Source organism: Ammodytes marinus (genome assembly GCF_949987685.1).
Source record: "Ammodytes marinus genome assembly, chromosome: 12".
Taxonomy (NCBI): Eukaryota; Metazoa; Chordata; class Actinopteri; order Uranoscopiformes; family Ammodytidae; genus Ammodytes; species Ammodytes marinus.
In genome coordinates this window covers 22,872,593-22,891,495 of record NC_137216.1, presented here as the reverse complement: position 1 = coordinate 22,891,495, position 18,903 = coordinate 22,872,593, and the positions used below count along the sequence as shown (strand labels likewise).

At 42.6% G+C, this 18,903-nt stretch overlaps 2 protein-coding genes across 7 annotated transcripts in view; both read right to left on the bottom strand.

Annotated features, from left to right (window-relative positions):
* The window catches only part of tbc1d4 (TBC1 domain family, member 4), a 30,418-nt gene extending 16,145 nt beyond the window's left edge, over positions 1 to 14,273 (bottom strand). For all 5 annotated transcript variants that reach the window (XM_080038178.1, XM_080038179.1, XM_080038182.1 and 2 more), the window contains exons 1-10: positions 13,203 to 14,273; positions 6,296 to 6,424; positions 5,959 to 6,196; positions 4,695 to 4,939; positions 3,084 to 3,173; positions 2,509 to 2,613; positions 2,101 to 2,233; positions 1,865 to 1,956; positions 1,571 to 1,681; positions 200 to 307 (exon numbers count right to left, since the gene is read on the bottom strand). In XM_080038178.1, the coding sequence (XP_079894304.1) occupies positions 200 to 307; positions 1,571 to 1,681; positions 1,865 to 1,956; positions 2,101 to 2,233; positions 2,509 to 2,613; positions 3,084 to 3,173; positions 4,695 to 4,939; positions 5,959 to 6,196; positions 6,296 to 6,424; positions 13,203 to 13,604 (1,653 nt within the window). In that variant the 5' untranslated portion in view covers positions 13,605 to 14,273. The remainder of the gene's footprint in view (positions 1 to 199; positions 308 to 1,570; positions 1,682 to 1,864; positions 1,957 to 2,100; positions 2,234 to 2,508; positions 2,614 to 3,083; positions 3,174 to 4,694; positions 4,940 to 5,958; positions 6,197 to 6,295; positions 6,425 to 13,202) is intronic.
* A 666-nt stretch (positions 14,274 to 14,939) lies between these two features.
* Positions 14,940 to 18,679, bottom strand: commd6 (COMM domain containing 6). 2 transcript variants are annotated; one of them, XR_013845129.1, is made up of 8 exons: positions 18,479 to 18,679; positions 17,515 to 17,573; positions 17,036 to 17,101; positions 16,870 to 16,946; positions 16,497 to 16,665; positions 15,857 to 16,009; positions 15,488 to 15,754; positions 14,940 to 15,345 (listed from the first exon to the last, which is right to left on the bottom strand). XR_013845129.1 is itself a non-coding variant. In XM_080038117.1 (7 exons), exons 1-7 carry the CDS (start codon positions 18,501 to 18,503, stop codon positions 15,704 to 15,706), a joined length of 600 nt encoding a protein of 199 aa, XP_079894243.1. In that variant the 5' UTR covers positions 18,504 to 18,679; the 3' UTR covers positions 14,940 to 15,703. The 2 variants fall into 2 exon arrangements, 1 of the variants encoding a protein (XP_079894243.1); XM_080038117.1 differs by having other exon boundaries at positions 14,940 to 15,754.
* Positions 18,680 to 18,903: the final 224 nt, after the last annotated feature.

Here is an 18,903-nt window from a genome sequence, read left to right as displayed (position 1 = left end):
TGAGTGAGTGAGTGAGTGAGTGAGTGAGTGAGTGAGAGAGAGAGAGAGAGAGAGAGAAAAAAGCAGACAGCACCATTGGCTGTATTTCTGACCAGGTTGAAGAAACAGGGAGACGGGGATACACTTGGAGAAAGAGAGATATAATGGTGGCTAACAATGAAAAAAAAAAGGGAAAATGTGTTTTTTTGCTTGGACCCACCCTTGAAAAGATGTTCTCCAGAGAGCTGGTGAGGGAGTTGCGTGCTTTACTCTTGAGAATATCAAGTTTGAAGCGACTGCCGATGGCTGTACCATCTCCTGCTACATTCTGTCAAACAACAATAACAATGGACAGAGAAAAAAACCCACCACAGATATTGTTAATAAAACGTGACTTGCTGACATGTTTACTGTGACTTTTGGTAAGGATACAGCAGCAAACCACATGACCGAGAATAATACTGGATCTGTTTTTTTTGGTGGGTGTTCTGCCATTTAAATGATTATATTTCACATACAATAAACCTCAGGCTGGATCATGCTGAATAGATAAGACAAAACCCTTTCATACATTATATTTTCCCCCTGGGCATATTATTGGAGCGTAACACTGCATCAATTTATAACCAGCGTAGGTCTTGTTTTCCAAGAAAGATTTACGCATTAAGATGAACATTACATTTGAAGTGGCAGCAAAGAGCTGGAAAAACTGAGCTTTTGGCATTAACAGCAGCCATCATGAGGAACTGATTCTAAAACTATCACTCTTCAGAAAGGCTGCTGCATCAGTACAAAGCCCAGATTGACTTGTTGTTTGTTGAAATTCAGCGTTTCAAATTGTTTTGCTTTGGGGTACATAATCATGGTTTCATTTTCAGTGGCCACAAAATCCAAAAGAGAGTAAAAAGTTTTTGGTAGGAAGAAAAAATCCAAAAGTTGAAATATTTAATTTCTGAGCTATTTTGCATAAAAACTAGGGCTGTCACTTCTATATTGCCCTTTGACCCGGTGCAAAAGAGGTGAGACGATAGCGCAGCTGCACCTGTAGCTTGCTGACACGGCCCGCATGGGATTAAAGAGTAAAGAAAGAAGCAGGGGAAAGAGGCCGAGGGCTTTATGGATGCGTTATGGGCTGCTTCGGGCAAATAAGCATGAAGGTAGGAATACGTCTTTTGTTATTCTCCGCAGTGTCTGTGCATTATTGATTTAGTGGGTGCCTAATTAACAATGTAGGTTCAAAACGGTATCTCTCCATCTTCCTCCGTGTCTCTGTTTGCTAGCTGCGATCGTCTCCCACAAACGGACACCCGCCCCCTCTCACTCTTCCTAGCTGGCATATGCCTGTCTTTTTTGAGAGTAGCCTATACAGTTGTTTATAAACAGGCATAAAAGTGTCATATAAGTATGCGATTAATTTAGATTAATTAATTAGATACATTTTTTTAATCGCTTGACAGCCCTAATAAAAACCTATTACTTTTAAAGAAACCTTTATTTTCTAGATTGGCTCATCTGAATCTATGCTATGCTATATTAGGAAAACGATACATGCAGTAAAATCCCTTCTAGACTATTTTTTACAAGTGTTTACCTGAGGGGCCTCTCCGATGTGGAGATGGGTCTTTTGCTTGGTTTCACACAGCTGCCTCAGCTGGAGAATCACCAGCTCATTCTCCTCTTTGTCTGACCCGGGCTTCAATTTCTGCAGGCATGGATACACAAAACAAACCCATGATTTGAGGGGGAAACAAACTCTGCTTTCAGGCAGTTGCAGCATCAGTAAAACATATTTTGTGTCTAGATATACATAACTGAAAAACACAGTTAAAAGTTAGTTATTTTTGCAGATAAAGGATATAGTGTATTACTCTAAGCCAAAATATACCTGAACTCGCTCAAAAATGTCCACCTGCTCATTGTCAGTCAGTTTGGAGAGATATTTTTGGATGGCTAGCTTGGCTCTGGGTGGGTACAGACCTGTGAACAGGGAACAGGGGAGGAGTAGAGAAGAAATGCTCTTTTATGTTGCTTAAACTCTGGAGAAACGGACCGCGCATCAATATATTCACGAGTCAAAGCCAGCGAGAGAGAGGACTGCTGGAGTACAACCAAGTTTAGTACCTTCAATCCGCTCGCAGAGCTTGTGCAGGTCATGCATGGGGCAGGCTTCACATAGCTGGATGGGGGTCTTGTTGCTCTGTAAGGCTGCGGCTGTACTGAAGGCTTGTTTAAGTGTCAGCATCACCTCATCCACCTGAAAGATGGATGTCAAACATGAGGAACAAGACAAATGTGCACACACACACACACACACACACACACACACACACACACACACACACACACACACACACACACACACACACACACACACACACACACACACACACACACACACACACACACACACACACACACACACACACACACACACACACACACACACACACACACACACACACACACACACACACACACACACACACACACACACACACACACAAAATAGTATTGGGAAAGGAGACTTACCAGGGACTCACTGGCACACTGGAAAATGAAGCAAACATACTGACTGGGACCAGACTCTGATTGGTCTCGACAGATGAATCCAAAATGGTCAGACTGCTTGATACCCTGCGCCAGAGTCAAGACAAACAGGAAACCAGAATGAGCCGCAGCAAGGAAGGTTCTGGACCTTTGTATTCAGTCCAGCAATACAAATGATAAAACTGCAACTAAAAACCGCACATGTCTCAGCTCTGACACCATAATGGCTCTTGGCATTCTCCATTTCCACTTTCAATCCTTTGAGTGAAAATGACCACTTTGCTCACACAAGACCTGACGTGAGTACTCTTTATGAAGCATGTCTATTTGAAGAAATGGGATTGCATAAGGAACATATTTCTACGTCACGGCTAAAGGTATAATTTGCATTCAAATTAAGGACCGAAACGAAAATGAGCTCTACACTTAACAAAGACAGTACTGTATTAGATGACTGGAAAAGATTTACATAACAATTAGTGTGAGTGTATCCTCTGGCTTGGGCTGCAGAGAATAGAGGCCTTTGGCGTCACTACAGCATGTAAAAATAAACCAACCTGACAGCAGGATGAGATATCTTTGAAGTTTCTCTCCAGCACCACTGTTTTAGTGTCTGGACTGATGAGGTTTACTTCAAAACGTCCAACCTGCAAAACACAAAAGTATTTTGTTGTCAGACAAGAACATGCACAGAAAACCGAATAAAAATGGTCACACAAAATAATTATACATTCATGCTTTGCCGATATTTAGCATCACTTAAGGCTTCTTAAAGCTATAGTGTGTAACTTCTGTCGCCCCAATGAGGAATTCTGAGTAATGACAACAACATTGTCAGCGCATCTAAATGAGGAAAGCCTTTGGTCATTGTGCATGGATTTTATACCTTCTGCCGTATGTCCAGGTTTTTCTCAGCAGTATAATCAACAACTGAAACAATTTGTGGCCGCTTCTTGAGCTCCAGCGCAAGTGTCCGGGGCGACACCAGTTTGTAAACGCTGCCATACTGTAAAATGAGAGTTTTGTAGAGCTGATGCCTGTAGGCTTAATCAACTTTGTGTCAACTCTTTTGGCAATGTAACCGACATGCATTTATATGAAAAAGGTATACACACTATAGCTTTAAATATAATGATTGGTGCGGTGTTGAGAGTTGTTCAATGAAACACACAAACACACCAGTGCACTCTCAAAATCAAGGTCAACAAGGCTGCACTAACGATTTTTCCCATAATTGACTGCTATGTTGAGGCTATCATATTGAGCGTTGTGCCCTGGTTGTTAAAATTAGCCTCATGAGGAAATGGGCATGGTGTGTGAAGAATGCCAGCTGGCTTACTCCTCAGCCTTGCCTGCTTTCCATAAAACAGCGGTCTTACATTTAAAAATGAAACTTAGGAGTTACAGCCTCTCTGAGTGAGACGGTAACACAAGGCCCGGGCATGTCTGTGCATTAGGACTGCAAGCCACGTGTACATAAAAATGATTTGCAGCAGTAGCAGGAAGCTCTTTGGCCGGACTATATGCAAAGCGTGTTTAAATGACAAACAGCAAAAGAAAAAAAGAAGGAAAAAAAGCATGTGAGCATTTGGTTCTCCTGGTGTGAAACATGGAATCAAGTTCTCCAGGAAAATAATGACTTGGAGGTAAGGAGGGGGCACACATCCATCTTATTGACAAAGGGAGTATATTTAGAGTTCTGCCCTGAAACCTGACATCCACTTAAAGTTTGGAATAAATCCAAAGAACTGCACATAGTACGCTGTCCATCTCTGCCACAATCACACATAGCATTCATTCCTTTCACTGCAAATTACTGTAATTCAAATATAATTGATGTCTTTCCACTGGTCAGGCACTCAAGTACCTACAGGCTTTACTGAGAGAAAGCTGTTATGATAGAGCTACTAAGTGCTGAATTCTACCAACGGACTGAACATCTGCAGCGAGCTGGACACAAAGATAAGAAGTCTCTGAGCCGCCAAGCTCACAAACCAAGACTAAGAAAAGTAAACAGCACAACAACAGGCACTTAAAGGTGGAACCAGATATTCTGGAGGTACAAGAAATTTGAGGTACAAAAGCGCTTTTCCAGAATCTCTGACTCTGCCTTTATTAACACCCCATAATAGCGCCTTTATTAACACTCCATCACATGTTTCCTGTACCTGGAAGAGCATGGTGCGGTTCTTGTCGGCGTCAGACGGCTGGACGTGGTTGGGCGCGCTGGAGTGTCTGCGGCGCGTGGGGCCCATGATGGCGCCTTCCCCCGGCTTCCTCTGCAGACTGCCCGCCGTGCTGCTGCAGCGCGTACGGAACTCCTGAGGCTCCTCGAACCCAGAGTCCTCCAGGATGCATTCTGGGAACGCTCCTCTCAGGCCGCTCTGACTGGCACCGCCGGACACGTCTTTACCTGGAACACACACACACACACACACAACAAAGAAAGCAAATCGGCTGCTTAGTTACCCCGACACTTTAATCCATTATTGTTATTGGTGTACAGGGCCCACCACATGAAAAACATTTGACCACATTATCCAGTGGAACCAAAATATCATCTGATCTCTCCTTAATTTTAGATAAAATTGTATATAATACAATAATAATCATATTATAATAATATAATTATATACTAGCAATAACAGAACCATTATGTTTTTTTGTTTAGCCTCATATATGCAGATATCAAGTGCAAATTTAAGACCCTTTTACCACAGTTCTTATTTTAAAATGAGTTAACACGAACTGGGTGTTTTTCAAATTGACGGTCAGCTTGATATATTGCATAAACCGTAACTATTAGTATATACCTTTAGTGACCTATCAGTAAAATAAGTTAATTAATAAATATTGAGGATGACACTAGCAACCAAAGCCGCATCGATGAGGCATCTGAGAAGCAGTGTGTGAGAGTATTTTTGGGATCTCAAACCAAGGATGGCAAAATGTAATTTTCTAAAAGCAGCTGTCTTCCTCAGTAAAAACAACAACAAGTCTGTTAGCTCAAGCTTGTCACGCACTAGAGACAGTGGAATCACCAGAGAGAATGGGGCAGCTGTCGACCTGCCCTCTCAAGACATAGTGCAGTTTTATAGCGCTATGCAGGGCAATAATAAATTTACACCCGATAGTAAGACCATCCGACCAGTCATCATTATGTGAAAATTATAGCTTACTCTGTCACAGCTTACTCACGTAATTAAGGAGACATTGTTTTTCAAATGTACAAATAATTTCAAATGGAAAGGTTGACATAGACGTAGCTAAGGGGTGCACGGGCTAGCGAACGGTCAATTACATGCCATAACGATCTGACTACAGCTAGTTGCTGATTCTGCGCAGCCCTCTTTTTATTACTTTTGTTGGGTGCACACACATTATTTCCATTTAGTAAAAAACAATTCCTCCTTATCCTCAATCTGCTGTTACCTCCGCCTCCGGCTGTCTCCTCCACTACAGGGCTTACGGGAGCTCCAACACTGTCATTGAGAGCGGAGGAGAGAGGGTCTGTGTCTCCCCCTATGAGGAACTCCACAGGGGCACTCTCTGTGGACCCTCGCCGGCCGTTGAGCAGTCGCAGTTGCTTGCGCTCGACCTCGTGCTGACGAAACTTATCGATGCAGTCGTCGACGAGGGTGGACGGAGCCTTTTTGTGCACGACTGTCACCTGCAAGTGTTTTTGTTTATAATAAAAACAGCGGCACTGATTAAATTGCGCTATCAAACTGACTTCACATTCGAGGAAGGTGGTGAGTTCATTTTCTACCTTGCCACAGTAGAGCACTTCAAACTTCTGGGAGTTGTAGAAGGCCTCCTCAGCTTCCTGTTTGGGCTTGGTATCTTCCTTCAGGGCGGATTTGGACACTTGGCGAATGCTGCTGATCACCTCGGGGACCTGAGGGGAGAAAGGAGAGGGGAACAGAGGAATTTCGATGAATAGGACAGGAAAACCAGGACAAACGAGAAAGGGAAGTGAACTGGAACCCAACGCTAGAGGAAGGTTATCGCAGCAGCTGGACAACAAGGGAACAACATTTTTCAACACAACTGAGACGGTGTTGAAATCTTCTTTTCTGCAGTCAGCCAGGAGCCCCCCCTTACCTGCCACCTGCAGGCTAGCCTTTAAAAGTCCTGTTAAGCTCCACCCTCTCTGTCTCTCTCAGTGCAGCCGGGATTGGTAGTATTGCTACCAGTACCAGCCACCGCTGTGCTTACCTTGTTAACCTTTGTTTGCAGTAAACTTGATTCTGCACAACAAAGCTGGTGATGCTTACCTTGAGCCGGGGGTGTAACATGTTGGGGGCTCGTCCAAGCACAATAACATCAATTACAATAAACTGATTACCTCAAAGGGCAGTTTCTGACTTGTTTCCAGTTTGTAGTTTATTAAGAATCTAATTTCCATCATAAATTAAATCTTGAAGCTGCAGATACCTCCAGAATTTGAAATAAAAAGTCAAACTAACCTCTTGCAGTTAGGGATCCCTCGCAATATATCAATGCAGGTGTTTTATACATGAAGACTCACAAACAAAATGAGTTTGTGCATTGACAGGTCAGTGGAGATCTTGTTTTTAAATCAACAAATAGCACGACTGGCCTTCACGTTGGGACTTCAAATAATTCAAGGCAAAAAAAACAGCACATGATTTAAACAAACCACCAGACAGACCAAACACTGTCGGTAAGTGACAGAAGCAGGCCAGGAGCCAGGAAATCGCCCACACTCTATAGGAAAGAAGACAAAACACTTGGCTGGGAAAAACAATCAGAGACGTGAAGGTCAGTGGGCTTTGTTTTCTGCTCCACTGTGTTAAGGCACATGCACCTTTTTCCAACAACTGCAAGAGCAGCCAGTGCCATCAAAGCAGGGCATCTGTCTCAGTCTGTCACTCAAAAAAAAAAAAAAAGTCAAGACAGAAAATGGAACTATTTTAAAGCACACTCCTAAGCAACACCGGGAATTTGAATCCAGTTCCATCTTGTTACACTTTTGCAATTGAGATCGACAGATTAAAACTTAACAGCAAGACAGCAATTTATCATTGTGGCTCGATAGCTTTGGCAGACTCAATAGGACTGACAGCCACAGAGTCCCAGCTCTCTAAAAAAGCGAGAGTACCTTGAACCGGGGCTGCAGCCAAGGTCAGCACAAATACCAGGGTTAAGACAATGAGCGCTAAAACAAACAGCGGCTCCGCACACTGCACACATCTATTGTATCTGATAAGGGCTTCATGGTGACTGTTGAGTAAATACGTCTATTATGTGGACCAGCTAGGGAAATTATGCAACAAAAATGCATCAGTCTCTCTACTGAGGTGTGACCAGAGCAACTGAATAGAAGCTGCTAGAGAAAGCTGACAGGGAGGCGATAATGGTCAATAAATTACAAACAACCTGAAAAAGTCTAAACGTGCTCTTTAATGAAAGCCAGTTTATGTTAGAGACACACAGATCAAAACACTCTTCTGCAATATCGTTGCCGTGGCTTCCTGAGCTATTTCAAAAGTTCCCATTTTCCAAGTGCCGGCCTATCCAAGGGTTAAAGCTGTACGTGGCTAGTGACACAGAGAGCTGCATTGAGAGTCGGAAGAGGGCAGGTGGTGGGGGTGGCGCGTGCTTGGTCATTCATATTCAGGCATCTCTTCAGTAGAAAAACAAAACTCTGACCTCTGTGGGGATTTTCCAACTGTTAGATGGCTTATTTTTCTGCCATTTTTGGCGATAACCAATTTTTACTAATACAACTAATACAAATGCATTGTAAACATGTAGATGATAAGAAAACTTAATTGTATGCACTAGATTTCTGAGTTCTGAGGCCAACTAAAACTCTGACATTTACATAGTCATATATTATTACTTCAAGTTTTGAATTCTAAATACTGAGAGTTCCGAAAATTAAAAGTGGTGCCTACTTATTACTTTATACGTTTTTCAGACAAACTGTTTGTTTAAAATAAACATTTTGACCGACTTGGTTTTGTTTGTTATCTGTATGACAAAGAATTAGTTGGCTCAACTCGTTAAAATTAAAAGTATGTAGAACCCAAAATTTGAAGTTTTTATAATTAGTAGTAATTAGTAGTCTCCAATGTAGGCAGTGTTCTTCAAAACTTAAGAGTTTTAGTTGGCCTCAAAACTGGAACGTAGACACAAAACAACCAGAAACATGTCACCGTATTTTCTCAAGTGCGAAACAACAATGGACGAAATCAAACATTTATGGGGGAATACTTGGCAAAAAGCAGAGCTGACACTACAAGGCCTAAAAGGTAATGCAGAGGCCTTGGCTGCGGAGAATCACAGCTGCAGTCTCGGTTGCATCACTCGAGTAGGTTGTGTCTTAACATTTCAAGGGAACTGCTGGATTATACATGCGTAAGATGACGCCACAGCGCCATTTGAACTGATTAATTATTTGTAGTCAAACCAATACGGTGCCAGTGAAAGGTGCTCATCCATTTTGGCAGAGACTAGCACAGACAGGCAGAAATCTGTTTAGGAAAAAAAGGAAAAGACATGCATTTTCCACTTGGAGGTCTGGTCCAACTAATCCTCCCACTCCGACCAAACCATCATTAGCTGGTTTTATCAAACAATAATCGGCGACACAAGTTGGGATCCAAAGCCTGTCTACATAAACACGAGTAGCCGAGCACAGCTTTAGAGCTTTCCAGAGAACAATCACAAGGATTGTCCCCACTGAGCACTCTCAGTGCACGGCTCATGTAATGTCAACCCCTCAGTACAATACGCCCCTAATAATATCTGATCTAACTGTAGCTAGCAATTGGCACATAGTTACGTCGCCCTTATCGGCACCTTTAGGCCAATCCACTGAGAAAAACAGCGAGGACTCACTCGCCCACAGTGTCTGCAATAAGTCCTGATTAGACTCCTTTGAGAGAAACTCAGTTTATCATTTTGTTTATACGCGATAAGGATGCAAGAGACAAAAGGCATGGAATATAATTCCGCCCCCCGGTCAGAGCAGAAGCAATCCAGGTTCACATGCAATCAATGTCATGCAAAGTTACTCAAAATAAATAAAATACACAGCTGAACTTTATTTGTCCAAACTTAAAATGTTGACAGTTTAATCTAATCTAAAGCTCTGCAAGGATTGGTTCTAAAAAGGCACCTTGATGTTGTCAAGAGTTTGCAGCTGCACCTCACTAAAGGTATATAACGTCCTCCAGGTGCTTTTTCATGTACATGAGGACAAACTCTGCCCCGTAGTGAAACAGAGTTCATGTCCCAACTCAAAACAAACACTAAAAGCTCCTTAAGTAAGCTCTGCATGGTTCAGGTTAGGTATCTCATATCATCACTGTAAAAATCACAACATGTCAGATGTCAGAGATTTTTCTTGAAATTATTTTCTGGAAGTCGTCCCAATTCATCTCAAATGCACTGTTAACAGTGCAGTTTCAGCTCTTTTAATCTCTAAATAGATATGCATCTGTGGTCTTCAGTTTCTCATTTGAAAAGAAATGCGATCATGTTAACAGCCACCTTACCTGTCCTGGTTAACCCAAGATAGCACAGGAGAGACTCAACAAGCTCATTGGCACCTCTCAAATTGCAGAAATTGAAAAAAGTCTGTTGTTTGCTATTTATGATGATACTCTATCATACAGATGGAAATACAACATTTCTGTTTTGAAATACGACCTAGGGTACACTTGGGAAGTAGATGATACAAACGTTTTGATACCGAATTGGTTTTATGGTTTTTATGACAGTTTCCCCAAACGCTGATGAAGACTTTTAAAGCTCTGTGACTCTTGCCCTGGCTTGCCCCATGTGTGTGTGTCCCTGTCACTGAATGATGAACACTGCCCACGGAACAGCACCAGGGTCACCCAGTGAGACACTCTACTATTATATTATATGGTCTGGGTCCAAGTCAGAGCAGAGGTGGAAAACACACACACACACACACACACACACACACACACACACACACACACACACACACACACACACACACACACACACACACACACACACACACACACACACACACACACACACACACACACACACACACACACACACACACACACACACACACACACACACACACACACACACACACACACACACACACACACACACACACACACACCTCTCTTTGGTTTACCCTGTGCAGGCTTGGACTGGCTTGAAAATGGCACAATGGAGGTTGAGAGCGGCCATGATAAATGCATGCACCGTGCAATGAGATCCTCACTATGCAAGTAAATAAGTTTCCGAGACTATGAACCAACAAGTACAACTAAACTCTAGCTGTGTTTGTTTAACTTTTGACGTTATTCTTGCAACATATTTTGTAAAACCGGTTGTCATGGATATGCCAAGAGAGATGACTGAGTGCGCCATAAATGATGGAACGGCTGCAACTCATGCATCATAAGCGATAACGGTTGGATATCACACTTATAGAATGTTATACACGAGAGCCAAAGTTGCATTTCAAGTTAAGGAAGTTAGACTTGATTTAAAGCATTTGACCTTTAAAACAAAAGGAACACACAAAATGAGACATTTCATGTATGTGCTTTGTGAGTGTTATCTTCATAAACAGTGCAAGAGCCAACTGAGGTTCTCTCCTATTGGCATCCCAACCTTTCACACTGACTGTATTGACATATGCCAGGGGTCTTTCCTCAGCCTTTACTCAATGTGCCCTTGTCATGTTTGCAGCTAAGAATAGATAAAAAAAACTAAAACATGCCTGTCACTCAAAAATAATGCAAGTAAGAGTAATCATGTCGCCACACTTGTGGTGGGACGATGGGGGAAATCCACACACAGTCACAATAGCAAAATAATAATACCAGTGTTATCAACAGGAAATAATCTAATGACTACAGCAGAGTGTTGTACACTGCAACAGCGTCCTCATAGAATAACCCATGCATTCCAAATGATCCTCCCTGCAAACGTTGCTGGCTTGTTGCTGGCTGCCAAACCAGTTTCTGTGTTGCGTAATATTGCTGAATGAGGTATGTTCAAGATGCCTCCCTGACTGCTGCAAACATTCGGATCCAGACACCTTGAAAGTGAGTCGGGCCTCGAACTTGTTGCCTCTACTACTCTCAGCTTTTAACAGCAGACAAACAGTCCACCCGGCCCCTGCACATACCACAGGAAACACGATAAGCCTACACCACAGGCGCATTTGAGATCAATGTTAAAACGTGAGCCTGAGTGGGTGTCTGATTGAGAGCATTATTTGTGAATGTTTCCTCATTCATTTGGGTGGAAAAGAACAAGTGTTTAACTTGTCCATGTTGTGAAGAATCATGTTGGCTCAAACTCAAACCACATGACTCATATTACAGTCTATCAAAACAAGAAAACTTGTATTAACCACGTGTTGTAATTCACTACAGTAAACTCTCAGTAACACGCAAGCAAAAGGTACAAACACACACAACGTCAGTGCCATTGGGGTGAGCTCCTGAGCACGGTGCCCAACACACACACACACACACACACACACACACACACACACACACACACACACACACACACACACACACACACACACACACACACACACACACACACACACACACACACACACACACACACACACACACACACACACACACACACACACACACACACACACACACACACACACACACAGATTTTCAAACTCTGACTCGTCGTTCCTGATTTTGGCCTGTTTACCACATTTCAGTTTATTACTCAAGAGTGGCATGCTGATCAGCATGGAAATGTGCTGACTCAATATTGTGTCTGTGCAGTTGCTGTCACACAAGTCACCCAGAGAGATGTCTGATCCCCTAAAGAGGAAAGCACAGAGGTGGATTAACTTGGCCAAAAAAAATCCAGGGTGCTCCGTTTATCATTCCCACCGACCGGTGGCCTAAATACTTAATACCAAAGCAAACATGTTTTGCCCCAGTGAATAATCTACTGTGTTTGTTAGAGATTAAATGACATAGTTGTTACCTTCAAGGAGATTTTAATTCAGGCTTTGCAGGCAATTCCTTTGTCTGGCGTTAACACTTAATGGTGGATTGAGGCCATCGTAGAATTTAAGTGTAGGCTAAGTGTAAAATCTGACATTGTGGTAACTTTACAGTTAAAGCTGGAGTGAGCGATTCTGAAGAATGCGGCTTGTCATGATCACCTTTTTGTCAAAAATCTGCGAGTCACAATATTTAAAAAAATCCAAATATGAGAAATCTAGTATAGTCTACTACACAGCCTAGGCTCTAGAAACTGTCATGTTGCTCATACTGTATGGCAGCCCATTTGTTTACATAGCCTATCCTTTGTTTACATACTAGTTTTTACAGAACCTAGGCTGTGTATTACCACCAGATTTGGGCGCACACAGTGCAGGTAGCAGATCATGAAGAAATATTCACAGATTTTGACACCAAGCGTTCTCCAGAATCGCTGATGCCACCTCTAGGGCCCTCATGACTGACATTTAATCCATTAAGATCATAAAATATTGAATTTGAGCATAATAAGTCACTTTATCTCCAGAAGTTATATTTGAGTGAATACACTACTTATTCTGTATTTTCTCAGTAAACTGTTCTTTACTATTCCATTTGGTGCACATGCATGCGTAAAGGGACAATTGTGACACTTGGGACAGATCTCAGTTGGCCTACCTTGTTGGGGTCGCAGGCCTTGAAGACGTGACAGGACATCTCGGACTCGGGGTTGTCCGGCTGGCCCCGCAGGAGGTAGGCGAAGTAAGTGAGGTCATTGCTGTTGTGGATGAAGCGAGAGATGAGCTGTGCTTTGTGCTCGAATATGAAGACCGAGGCGCTTTGGCTGCTGGACGGGACGCATCGGACGAAGGGCGGGTTGAGGACTAGCTGAACTTCCCTGGGCTGCACCGCGGGCCCGCAGTCGCCCCTCTCGCTCTTGCGGCGGATCTCGGCCACAAGCCACGGCAGCATGGGCAGCGTGGTCCGTCTGTCCAGCGATGACCAGCCGATGTAAGTCAGGGCGAACCTCCTGTCCGACTTTGGAGGACTGTCGTCCCTCCTGTCATCCTGGCTCTCCATGTCGATCGAGGAGATGTTTGGTCGTTGACAGCTGAGCGGGACTAGAGACTACTTTCAATAATGATGCCGATGATGAAGCATTCCCTGCAAGCGAAGGCCAGGCGCAGTTTTTAGTTTGCAATAGTTTCCATGTCCACATCTAGGGAGAAACTTCAACCAACTAGAGCGACGTGCTACATGCACAACATGTGCTCGCCCTGTCCTGTCGATCAGCTGCAGCACTCCATGCTATCCTGATAGCTCCAAAATCTCTCGGCTGGACAGTTTTCCTTGAAAAATAATCAAGGGAAAGTAGGTTACATTCACTTGTCTCTTTGTATAGCCTGCTCTGCTCCCCCACTGTTTGCATGGGCAGGGAGTCAAACGCTTAACAGTCCTGCCACTGTACCACTGTCCCGACCAAGCTTGCTTGCTTGCTAAAAACGTGGCTGTGGATGCCTTCTGTGTAAACACAAGTCGCCTAGAGAAATCAGATTTCTTTTTTGTTTGTTTGACGGGTTAGGTGCGTTCCTCCTCAGCGCACAGCGGGTGGCGCATTAACACACCTCTAGCCATAAAACCCTGTCACACATCTGGGCGCAGTCGCTACTTTCATTGATTTCTCGGTCTGTAAAATAAACTGATGCTTGTTTATCGTCTTCCAATGCTGTCTCCCGACTGTGTGTTCCTTTCTTCCACAACGCCTTGGAAGGCGGAGTGGCTGGGTTGAACGCGTCGACGATCCGCCCAACCATCCCATGTGCTGGAGGAGTGGGCAGGGCAGAGCCTGTTTGAAACGTGACATGCTGCAGCTCCACCTTCCTACCACACAGTGCATAATAACTGGAAAGCCTGGTTCGTGGTAATGTGGAAAGGGTTTGCGTGGCACAAGTCCCCCCGGGGTTACGGTTAAGGAGCAGGGGGTCATGATATGGCTTGGCCTAGTTTATTATGTTGGCAGTGCAATGAACCAAATGCAATAATTCACTAAGGCAGTTTCAATCTGTTTACAAGCAGGAGGTGCTGATTTATAACTCTGGGACATCTTATAAGCTTGATGCACTAGAGGAGTTAATTCCCATCTACCCAGTGCCATATCCAAGCATTCTGCCTGGCCCCAAAATAGCAACTGTGCCATATATAACCTCATCACTGTGGCAGTAGCCACTAGAGCTCTGCAGCCTACCAAGCCCCCACACTACGGGGAGGACGACTGTGTGTACATGTTGCAGGACAAGTCACTAAATGAGACCCCAGACCCACATGTGAATACATTATATTGTCAAAATGGTACATTATGGTTGGGAAATGTAATGTAATGAACCTGGGAAAACACAAACGGCAAAAGTAGGTCTTCATAATTTATTAACAACATTAACAAAAAGCACTAGGAATATAAAAAGGCTCACATGGAAACCATATTTCTGGAAGTAGAGACTGTTATGTGGTGGGCCAATCCAAATATCTTAGGCTGGATACAAATACGGAAACATAAACAGCTTGGTTCACTACTATGGCAATGTATTTTCATTATGTACAGGCTAAAAAGGTACAGAGGCAAAACGTATGTTTAGTGCAAACTATGATTCTAAAGCATATCAATGTAAGAAATATTGCAACAATTTTGGCACTTAAATATTAGTCAGAGTCTTGCCATACTAGCAGTGTAATCCTAGCCTAACAACAACAACCTACACTTGGTTGCCAGTTAATAAGGTACACCGAGCTAAAATTAAGGGTGGTCTGAATAGCCCTGCAATAACTTCCGCTTTCATTGAACTAAACTTCAAGATTGTATGGGATATAGCTCTAGGTGCCTTTTCTTGGATTGTTTTGTGTTATAAACATAGGCGTCGCAAGACCCTTTTTACCGAGGCACATCCCCCGGTGTTTATACAATATACAATTCATACCATGATAACTTAATGTACATTTTGGTATGGGCAGGGCATCTTTTTTAACTGTTTTAACAGCTGGAGGTCTTAAAAGTAAATCATTTAGAAGCTTATGTATCGCATTTTGAGACAGACAGCAGACAAACACTGGTCAAGCTCTTCTTCCGTTGATTACATGTAAACTGGGGTGTTATTTCAACAGACACTGGATTGTGCTTGCATCCATCATACCGTCTCCATAGCCGCTGCCATCTCCTTGAACTGCTTGTGAAAGTTCTGCAGAAGACAACAACAAAAACATATTAATAATAATCTCAAAAGCAGGCCAGTAATGCATTACACCAAAAACCCTACATTCACATCCAAACAAATACAGACCTGGAATTGTGGAATCGTCATCTCAAAAGACCTCTGACAAATCTGTCCAGAGGGCTCAACTATCTTCAGCAGCAGAGTCACATACGGGGAGTTGAGAGATCGGCAGGTGTCGGAGCTCACCGCCATGCCAAGCTTCCACTGCATGTCCACTAACTAGACAGACAAAGAAAAACAAAAAAAACAACAAACAAATGTAGTCTCATCTGCCTTGAAAATAGACACGTTCTGACTCTGAGTGTGTGTGTGTGTGTGTGTGTGTGTGTGTGTGTGTGTGTGTGTGTGTGTGTGTGTGTGTGTGTGTGTGTACTTGAACAACTATATTTGTGAGCACTAATTTGAGGTATAGACCTTACGCATGGGGACATTTTTGGAAAGTGAGGACATTTTGTCTGTTTCTCACTCCGGGACAGACCTTTAAAAGGCTGTTTTAGGGTTAAGACTAAGGTTTAAAGGTTCAGGTTAGAATTGGGTATATTTTAGGGTTAGTGTAAGGTTTTGGGTTAGGCTATTAGTTTTGATGGTTAAGGTAAGGGGCTAGGGAATGCATTATGTCAATGAATGTCCTCACACAAGTATAGCCTTACAAACATGTGAGTGTGTAAAAGACTGCTTTGATGCATTGAATTTGGACATACAGTACCTGGCTGATGCTGAGTATGGTCTGGACCTCCTGCTGAGTGTGGACTAATGCACCCTGTTCACTCCACAGGCCGTGCAGCACCTGGAGGGAAGCTTTGGGCCACCTGGTACCGCCTTCTCCGAGCCTTGACACAAGGTCGTCCGCAGAGAGGTTGCTTTTCCCAGCTGACCTAGTGAAACAAATGTTGACTTATCACACCTTAGAGTACAACAATGGTCTTCCTTTATGAATGATTTAGCCTTTAGCCCCCGAAGAACCCAGGATAAAGGCTAAAAAGCTAATGGAAATGGGAACGCTCTTATTGTAGGAGATTTAGAAGCCAAAAAATACATTCAACAAATAGACATTCAAAAAAACTAGGACAAATAGATACCTGAATGTTAACAAGAGAAATCTGATAACGTTCTGCAGGGCTTCATGGTCAAGTGCGACTCCAGCTCTCTGAAATCTCTGAAAAACAAAAACAAGTAATGAAAGAGGAACTTGGCGAGATTGGGTTACTATAAGTTAAAACATATTCCAAGGAAACATTGACTCACATCAGAAATGTCAGCTGAATCTACTCCTTGAGTTTGCCCTTGAAGATGATTCAGAACGTGCTGACACTGTGGAGATTAGAAGATTAGTTACAACTACAGCACGATCTCTCTAACGCCAACACCACCACATCCTGTGTGACTTGTGTAGAGCTGCTAATAGCCCTACAACGGACACCATCACGCTGTATTTAACATCCAAATGTTAATCCATCTAAGAGGTTTGCTCCACAACCGACTCATCCTGAACGACATGTGAAGATTAAGCATGTTGGTTTAAATAATAAAATTTCATTTCAGGAATGAATTCTGTGCCTGTGGTAATCCAATAAATACTACTGGCCAACAATAACAGCACAATGTGTGACTCTTTGTGCTGATCCTCACTTTTAGGACTTCGCACTATGCTTTGCAGTTTGCACTAAAACTTTATTTTAGCCAGCATTGGAATATATACATAGATAAAGATAAAATATACTCACTGCATCAGCCAACACATCTGGAGAAAGCTTACAGATGTTGTCCACCGCTTTGTTGACACCTGAAGCACAGAAGTGAAATGTTGGTTTATCACAGAGTTTACGGAGAATCCCGTAATGTTCTGAGCCCGTCACCACCTTACTGGTCTCAAAATGCCAACTAGTCACAGTGTCCAATGCATCATACTATGGTTAGGACATTTGCTCCTTTACATATGGGATTTAGCCATTATAATAATGAAGTGATTATATTAGAGTGTCTGGATAGGTAAAAACTCAGAAATCAACAATTAAAGAAACAAGGAACACAAAGGAACAAAATAGGGAAATTGGAGCAGTTCCAGAATACATTTAAAATACCCTTGCAGCTACTAATGGAGAAAAGCTACTATTTTATATTTATTTAAATACAATTAAGGAGCAACATTTACATAAACGCTTGATATATGACTTTAACTTTCTTATGGAGTAGGCTCCAGGAGATATCTTCATAGCTACAAGCTGTAGTTTGGTCTGGCTGTGCGCGACTACTTCATAGCCAACTGAACTTGGAATGCATTAGTAGTATGCAATCACAATAACTCACACCTTAAGATGCATATCACCTGACTTAAATATGAAGTGTTAAAGACATGTTTCCCTCCTGAACTTGCCAGTAGTTTTAAACATCACCGGTTGGAGAAAATGGCGGTTAATAGTAATATAGATTATAGTCAGATTTAGGTCAAATTAAGATCATAAGAATACGTCTGGTTGCAGGAAGAAATAAGGGGAACCACTTATCAACAAGGAGACATAACACAACTCCTGCTAGCTAGCGCGTTAAGCTAACGAGTGAATGTAGTCCCTTGCCTGTGTGTTGAATAGTGATACCGTTTAAAGCCCAGCAGGTAAGTCTTTCTAGTCAGACTTCAATCTACTGAAAACAACCTCACGCTTTAACTTAAATTGCGAGTTAAAAGCCCACCGTGTGTTTCCTCTGCTGCTGGCATCCTCTCCCTCACTGTCAGGCTGCAGGTTTCACCGTCGTGGTCGTGTAACAACTTTCTAGCAGCTAGAAGAGACGACTTTTAAAAAATATATATTATTAGTTGTATTCATGGACTGTTGTATTACTTAGTAGAAAACCGTCTGGGGAAAAATAAAGCGATTTGGGTGCAGTGTCAGTATTCTTCTTCGATATGTTTATAAGATTAGCGCAACCACTGTAAAAAGTGCACACACCGCCACCTACTGCATCGGAGAGTATCTGGTGAAGTGCATTTTCTTCCTCAACATCCATTTCTTCAAAAGATAAAATACATTTACAAACACAGAAGAATTTTACATTCAACGTTTAAGAAATATGTAAACATATAATTATGAAGCTAGGAATATAGACTAAACAACAAC